Source organism: Diabrotica virgifera, chromosome 1, assembly GCF_917563875.1.
Source record: "Diabrotica virgifera virgifera chromosome 1, PGI_DIABVI_V3a".
In the NCBI taxonomy this organism is placed as follows: Eukaryota; Metazoa; Arthropoda; class Insecta; order Coleoptera; family Chrysomelidae; genus Diabrotica; species Diabrotica virgifera.
Genome location: NC_065443.1, coordinates 185738023 through 185746630, shown reverse-complemented (window position 1 = coordinate 185746630; position 8608 = coordinate 185738023). Strand labels below are relative to the sequence as shown.

The 8608-nt window shown below is 34.2% G+C and overlaps 1 protein-coding gene across 3 annotated transcripts; it reads left to right on the top strand.

Annotated features, from left to right (window-relative positions):
* The first annotated feature begins 1742 nt into the window (after positions 1–1742).
* On the top strand, positions 1743–3965 carry LOC126878976 (uncharacterized). 3 transcript variants are annotated; one of them, XM_050641841.1, is made up of 3 exons: positions 1743–2203; positions 2269–2373; positions 2430–3965. In XM_050641841.1, exon 3 carries the CDS (start codon positions 2490–2492, stop codon positions 3963–3965), a length of 1476 nt encoding a protein of 491 aa, XP_050497798.1. In that variant the 5' UTR covers positions 1743–2203; positions 2269–2373; positions 2430–2489. The 3 variants fall into 3 exon arrangements, with proteins under 3 accessions (XP_050497798.1, XP_050497797.1, XP_050497796.1); XM_050641840.1 differs by having other exon boundaries at positions 2269–3965; XM_050641839.1 differs by having other exon boundaries at positions 1743–2373.
* Positions 3966–8608: the final 4643 nt, after the last annotated feature.

Below are 8608 nucleotides of genomic sequence, written 5' to 3'. Positions count from 1 at the left end.
GCGGCATATTTTATTGCTAATTAATTCCTGAAAGATTGGGTATACAAGAATTTACAAACTCACCCCCTTCAACCCCTACCGTTATCATCATTCCTCGGAATCCACAAAAAGTGAAAATAACCAGTTTAAAGACCTAAAACCAAGTGGGTATTTTTTGCTTATTAATTGTTACAGGTCTACGCGAAAAAGGAATTGTTTGCTTCATCCCCGTAACGACCAACAATGGCTACTGCGGTTTAATACTTATGCAACAATACCCAACACTAATATTTCAGGAACGAAAGTAGATAAAGAGTCGCTTGCGGCGCAATATTTTATTGCCAATTAATTACTGAAAGGTGGGGTATAGAAGCATTTACAGACACTCCCTCTCCAACCCCTAATGTTATTTTCATCCCCTTAATTTCACAAAATGTGAAAATACCCAGTTTAGAGATTTAAATCAAGTGTGCATTTTTTTGCTAATTAATTGCTGCAGGTCTACGCCAAAAATGAATTTTTTGCTTCATCCCCTTACGAGCAAGAATGGCTACTGCAGTTTTATAATAAACCCACAGTACCCAACACTCGTATTTCATTTATAATTTTCTTAAATGCTCATTAAGAATATCTGTACAGTTCAATATCGATTTGTAGAGTTTTTTATACTTAGAGTCCATGTTAAATTGTCGATATCCATTATCACATATCTGTAGCACGTGACCCAATGCTCAGATTTTGTATATCGTTTTTTAATATCTAAATGGTAATATTGGCAGATTCTCTAAAATTTGTACATTTAAAATAAAGTATGCAACGTCCTTAAAAAACGAATATACTAAGAGAGTTGACCATAATTTTTGCATTTATGCATGCTAATAATAAGCTGCGAATGAATTTAAGCATAGGTACCAAAAAATTAAAGCAAGTGTTGTTTATTTAATTTTAATTTATTTTATCTTTAATGTACATTAATAATCTGAGCGCTACTTTTTTTGTTTCTTTAACAAAAAATGATTTTTCTAGTAAATCATCGAAGCCCATCCAAGATGTGTTTCCTCTTCGATAGGTATAGGTTATATAGTGACCACCTCGATTTTCATTAAAATCAGACAAACTGGTTCCTCCTACACCAGTGTATCCGATAGCACCCATTAATACTACCTGATGATCGTCGTCGTGGGGTATGTTTAAATTTTTATTGGTTAATAGGAAAGTCCCTTCTGGCTTTAGCTAAATTCTGTTAGTATCGTGGTTTTCAGTGTAAAATTTTACATCGAAAATATTACCTACCTGTTACTTTTTATCGTTGTAATTATGGCCAGAGTACCTAAAAATAAATGCATAAAAATGAAAAAAAAAACATGCTAAAATACTCTAATCTTTCATTAAAAAAATAGCTTATAGGATAGTTCCTTACGGTTTTAGGTAAATTCTGTTTATGCCATATGTAAATGTTTCTTGTATCTTTTTTTGTGTTGAAATTATAGTCGGTGTACAGAAAAACGCAAAAAATTTTAAAATACACTTGTTCAAAAATAGCTAGTAAGAATGGACCGCGTTATGCATAACTCGACTAAGCGCCAAATTCAAGTTTTTTGGAATAATGCTGCCATCTATCAAGTAATGACGTTACCTATTTGGGAAAAAATCACCAAAGCCTAGAAATCTGTATTTTGGAAAATATTTTACTTTTAGCTAAACGCCAAATCGACTAAATGTCTGTAAACATTTGACAATACTCGACTAAGTGACTTAGATTTAGCATAATAAGACTATGCGACATAATATTGGCGCTTGGTCGCCTTATGCAAAAACGGAAATCGGCGGGATTTTGGCAGCATTGTTTCCGTCTTGTTAATTTGTTAATTCAGTTCAGTCTGTTGAGCAATATAAAAAGTGTCGCGTTATATTTTTTATAAAAGTTGTGTTTAAAAGTGTAAAAAAGCGTGTAAATATGTTGCAGAGGACTGCTCTAATTTTAAACCGTGCTCGAGAAATAACAAACGAGGAGAAGGTAAGTTATTTTGTATTGTAAAAATTACCAGACATTATTTTTGAGGTGTAAATTAAAAACTTAAATTTTTACAGTAGTTTTGTTTATCTTTATTTACTTTATTTATAGGAAGAAGGTATTCGGCAAGAAACAAGTTCGCTTCAGACTTATACCAACTTAGAACCGTTACAGGAAGTTGATTTTAACTCAGCAACAGATATTAGTGAGGTATGTTATTATAAGTTTTAATGTTTAACTAAGTTTTGTTAATTTTTACTTATTGTTATTTATAGAAAGAAAGTACTCATACAGCAGCTGTTTCCCCAAAGACTTACAGCGATTTACAAACGGTTCGGGAAGTGGAATTTAATCTAAAATTACCAGACATAATTTATGAGGTATAAAAAACCAAATAAATAGCAGATTTCTAAATTTTTATTTACTTTATTTGTAGGAAGGAAGTAATTCGGATGGATATTCAAACAAGGAAAATGAAATAGGTGACGTAAGAGTAATGGATGATAATCAAAATCAAGAAGAAGACCGACAGTCGGGTCGGAAAGAATATCGTCAAGATTTAAATTTTGTCAACAGAGATATTAATGAAGATAACAATATAGTAGAGATGGAGCAATCCGATAAAGGAGAAAATGATGGGGAAAAGAATGGCGTAAAATCTAAAGAAAAAAAATATCAGGGCCGTCCAAAAAAAGGGGGAAAGAGAAAGTTCCCTAGTCAGAATAGAGAAATCTGCAAAAAAGACTGCATTCAAAATAAATCATACTTTACACAAAAAGGAGAAATGAAACTAAAAAAAGAGTTTCGTCAGTATTTGTGCAAATGCGACTGTCTATCGAAAGTTGGCATTGAAAATGCTAAACAAGAATACGACAAATTTTATGAAGTAAGTTCGTATGATGCTCAACGTGCCTTAATTTGCGCCATGGTTCAAGAAGGTCCAATAAAAAGAAAAAGAAAACAAAATTCTACTAAAAAAATGCACTCCAGGGTGTACAATATTAATGGCCACGTAGTTTGCAAAACATTTCTGTTGCAAACCCTAAGAATTTCGAGTGCAAAAGTGGATAATGCCTTAAAATCAAAAAAAAGGATAGAAGGAGTTAAAGACTTAAGAGGAAGAGCAGGCGGAAAAAATAAAATATCAGAAGAACGATTGCAAGAAATATTAGAACATATTGAACAATTTCCAAAATATAAGTCTCATTATGCAAGGGAAAAAACAAGTTCAATATACTTACGAGCAGACACTACATTGCCCATTATGTACGATTTGTACAAGCAGCAAGTTAATAATTCACCTGTGTCGTTTTCGAAGTACAAAAACGTTTTTTTAACTCATTTTAATTTCAGAAGAAAACCACTGAAAAAAGACACTTGTAACCTTTGTGACAAATTAGAAATTCTAATAAACAACAGCGCCACAGAAGAACAAGTTAAATGTAAAACTGAGAGAGATAACCACATCGATTCCGCTGAAGAAGCAAGACAAGCTTTAAATGCAGACAGAAAGCGTGCAAAATTTGACGAACAACTTGAAGTATTGTGTTTTGATATGGAAAAAACACTGCCTCTTCCCCGTATACCTACAAATGTAGTTTTTTACAAACGCCAACTTTGGCTTTATAATCTAGGTATACATACAGCTAAACATAATAAAGGCCATTGTTATGTGTGGTTAGAAGGCGAAGCCGGCAGAGGGGCCCAAGAAGTTGGCTCTTGTTTATTTAGACATGTGTTGAAAGCTAGAGATATGGAGGCATGTAAACATTTAATTTTGTGGTCGGACAGCTGTGGAGGGCAGAACCGAAACATTAAAATAGTTTTGATGTTAAATGCCATTTTTGATGTGCATCCTTTACTGGAAAGAATCACTTTACGTCTCCTTACATCTGGCCATAGTTTTTTGCCAAATGATACAGATTTTGGTGACATTGAATGCGCCTTAAAATTCCAACAAAGAATGTATTAACCGGTAGACTACATGAATGTAATGAGTTCGTGCCGAAAAAAAAATCCTCTAATCGTTCACAAAATGAAGAAGGAACACTTTTTCGGTACTTGTAATTTGGAAAAAAGAGTCGTCAATAGACAAGTGGATATCTTTAATAATAAAATTAATTGGCTTAAATTCAAAGAGATTGAACTCAGAAAAGAATGCCGCGAAAAACTTTTTGTTAAATATTCTTTCCACGAAGAAGCTCATGAGATAAGTCTACAAAAGAAACGAGGAAGACCATCATCAGAACTTTATCAAAATTTTAAAGAATCACTTGTGCTGCTATGGCCAGATGGGAAGCCAATACCAGATAAAAAACTTGAGGATCTAAAATTTTTGCTTAGCCTTATTCCAAAAGATGCCAAAGAGTTTTACAAAAAATTGACTGGTGATCCAAATATGGAAGATGATATAGATGGGTTAAATGGACCTCTTGATTTTGATCTTGAAGATGATGAACTTTAGTAAGGTCTTATACCAATTTTGTTTTTATATCAGACTACAGTTTTATAAGATAGTAACTATCTTATGATACAACACTGTTGTTATGTTTAGTTTTACAACGTAGTTTTGTCATAAAACAATAAAAATATTCTATAAACCACATGTTTTAATTCGCATAAACCTCCCAAGCGACAGTTTTGTTTAGTAAACGACTTATGCAAATTATTAAAATGTTAATAACGAAAAAAGCAATACGCGACCAAACGCCATTTTTGTCTATATCAGCTAAAATATAATTTTAAAACTTTAAATAATAATACAACAAAATTTATTTTACCGTTTTTAAAAATATATCTAAAAATCAAATTTTTAAAATGTTAAATAGATTTTTCAGAACGCTATAAACTTAAATTCATTTTTCTCAAAAAGGTAAAAGTGGCGCTTGGTCGAGTTATGCATAACGCGGTCCGAATGTTCCTTCGCTTTAAAAACATGCTAAAATACACTTGTCTCTTTTTCAAAAATAGGTAATAGGAAGGTTACTTTGGACTTTAGACAAATTATGTTAAAGCCATCTTCTTGAGCGTGCAAGTTTACATCGAGAGTGTTGATATATTGTACCAAACAATTTACAAAATAGCATTTAATGAATGCAAACAAGGATACGAAAGATAATTCGGACAGATTGCGACATAAGTTTCAATTTCAATTCCCAAAAAAGCTTGACTTTCAGGTCCTAGAGAACGAACAAAAAGTGGTTTCAGAAGCATGCCCCTAAATTTCAAAAAATCCACAATCTGTGACAGAAATCTAGAGAATTTATGTGGAATTACTCATATATTTTATCTTCTTCTTACGGTGCCTTATCCTTAAGGGCGTTGACCATTACATTTTCCCATTTTATCTTATTTGCAGCCATCCTGTTTATATTCGTCCATTGTCGTAGGTTTTTAAGCCAAGAGTTGCGTCTTCTTCCTGGTCCCCTTTTGCTATTAATTTTGCTTTCGATTATGTTCGTTAAGTTGGAGCAGTTGATACTTTTGATTTCTTACGATGAAAAAAAATTGTATTTTCCGTTTTTTTATTATAATCATAAGCTCTGTTTCCTTGTTCATCCTCCGAAAGACTTCCGCGTTTGTCGTATGGCTCAAGTAGGACATTCTGAGCATTTTACGGTAGCACCAGAGTTCGAATGCTTGGATTTTTTTTGTGTTACTTCTGTCATTTTCCAGGCTTCAACCCCATAGAGGAGATGGAGAAAACATACCACTTATGTATTCTAGTTCTCAATGAGATATCCAGCTGGAGGTTGCATAGAACGTTTTGCATTTTGTAAAACACTGTACGTTCCTTTTCCAGATGTGTTCTTACTTCCAGTGAGTGGTACAAAGTTTCATCAAGGTTGCTTCCAAGGTACGTTATTCTTGTTACTCCTTCATTCCTTCCAGATCTGTTTCGTCGACATTGACCTTCACACTTCTGTTTAGGTGCTTGCTAATGACCACCCTTTTTGTCTTTTTTGTACTCAATTTCATTCCAAATTCTCTACAGGTATTTTATAAAAAACAAAAGTTAATTAATTTACATTCATTGCAGGGGATGTTGTGGTTTTTCAAGTCTACAATGAACATGAAGAAATTAAAACCATACCATTAAAGGCACTCCATAAAAATTTAAATATACCCCACGACGACGATCATCAGCTAGTGTTAATGGGTGCTATCGGATACACTGGTGTAGGAGGAACCAGTTTGTCTGATTTTAATGAAAATCGAGGTGATCACTACATAACTTATACCTATCGAAGAGGAAACACATCTTGGATGGGCTTCGATAATTTACTAGAAAAATAATTTTTCGTTAAAGAAACAAAAAAATAGCGCCCAGATTACTTATGTACATTAAAGATAAAATAAATTAAAATTAAATAAACAACACTTGCTTTAATTTTTTGAAACCTATGCTTAAATTCTTTCGCAGCTTATTATTAGCAGGCATAAGTACAAAAATTATGGTCAACTCTCTTAGTAAATTCGTTTTTTTAAGGACGTTGCATACTTACCCTCTATCTACTTTTGTTCCGGAAATCTGAATGTTGGCTATTCTAGTTTAATATTAAGCTGGAATAGCCACCTGTTTCTCTGAAGGGGTTGAAGCAATATATTTTTATTTTTCGTAATAAATTAGCAATTAATTACCAAAAAAAAAGGCCACCGGAAGCAACTCTATCTACTTTCGTTCCGGATATATGCATGTTGGCTATTCTAGCTTAATATTAAGCTGAAATAGTCACCTGTTTCTGTGAAGGGGTTGAAGCAATAAATTTTAATTTTGCATAATATAGCAATAAAATAGGCTGCCAGAAGCGACCAGCTATCTGCTTTCGCCCCTGAAATACTAGGGTTGAGTGTTGTAGCTTAAGTATTCAACCGCAGTAGCCATTGTTGCCCTTCAGCGATGGCCTTCAGGGATGAAGCAAGAAAATCGTTTTTGGGGTAGACCTGCAGCAGTTACTTAGGAAAAAAAATACCTACTTGGTCTTAGGTTTTTAAAAGGTAATTTTCACTTTCTGTGAAATCCCCGGAATGATAACGATTGGGGTTGGGGGGGTGAGTTTGTCAATTGTTATATACAACAAATTTCAGCAATTAACTAGCAATAAAATATGCCGCTGGAAGCGACCCTCTATCTGCTTTCGTTACTGAAATAGGAGTGTTAGGTATTGTAGCTTAAGTATTAAACCGCAGTAGCCATTGTTGCTCGTTAGGGGATGAAGCAAAAAATTCGTTTTTGGCGTAGACCTGCGTAGAAGTTAATTAATTAGAAAAAATACCCGCTTGGATTTAAGTCTTTAAACTGGTTATTTTCACTCTTTGTGAAATCCGGGAAACGATGATAATGGTAGGGGTTGGAGGGGGTGAGTTTACAAATTCTGGTATACTCCTACTTTCAGCAATTAATTAAAAATAAAATATGCCGCCAGAAGCGACCCTCTATCTGCTTTCTTTCCTAAAATAGGACTGTTGGGTGTTATAACCTCAAGTATTAAACCGTAGTAGCCATTGTGGCTCGTTAGGGGATGAAGAAAAACATTCATTTTTGGCTTAAAACTGTAGCAATTAATAAGCAAAAAATACCCGCTTCCCTCTATCTACTTTTGTTCCGGAAATGTGAATTGTGGATATTCTAGCTTAATATTAAGCTGGAATAGCCATCTGTTTCTCTGAAGAGGTTGAAGCTATAAATTTGTAATTTGCGTAATAAATAAGCAATTAGTTAGCAATAAAATAGGCCGCCGGAAGCGACGCCCTATCTGCTTTTGTTACTGAAACAGGAGAATTGAGTGTTGTAGTTTAAGTATTCAACCGCAGTAGCCATTGTTGTTCGTTAGGGGATGAAGCAATACAATCGTTTTTGGCGTAGACGTGCAGCAGTTGCTTAGGAAAAAAATACCCACGTGGTCATAGGTTTTTAAACTAGTAATTTTGACTTTCTGTGAAATCCGGGGAATGATGACAACGGTGGGGGTTGGAGGGGGTGAGTTTGCAAATTGTTGTATACCTTATCTTTCAGAAATTAGTTAGCAATAAAATATGCCGCTGGAAACAACCTTCTATCTGCTTTCGTTCCTGAAATAGGAGTGTTGGGTATTGTAGCTTAAGAATTAAACCGCGGTAGCCGTTGTTTCTCGTTAGGGGATGAAGCAAAAAATTAGTTTTTGGCGTAGACCTGCAGCCGTTAATTAGAAAAAAAAATACCCACTTGGTTTTAAGTTTTTAAACTGATTATTTTCACGCTTTGTGAAAACCGTGGAACGATGATAACAGTAGGGGTTGGAGGGGGTAAGTTTGTAAATACTGGTATAACCCATCTTTCAGCAATTAATTAAAAATTAAATATTCCGCCATAAGCGACCCTCTATCTGCTTTCTTTCCTGAAATAGGAGTGTTGAGTATTGCAGCCCTAAGTATTAAACCGCTGTAGCCATTGTGGCTCGTTAGGGGATGAAGCAAAACATTCATTTTTGGCTTAGACATGTAGTAATTAATGAGCAAAAAATACGTACTTGGTTTTAGCTCTTTAAACTGGTTATTTTCACTTTTTGTGGATTCCAGGGAATGATGATAACGGTAGGGGTTGAAGGGGGTGAGTTTGTAAATTTTTGTAAACTC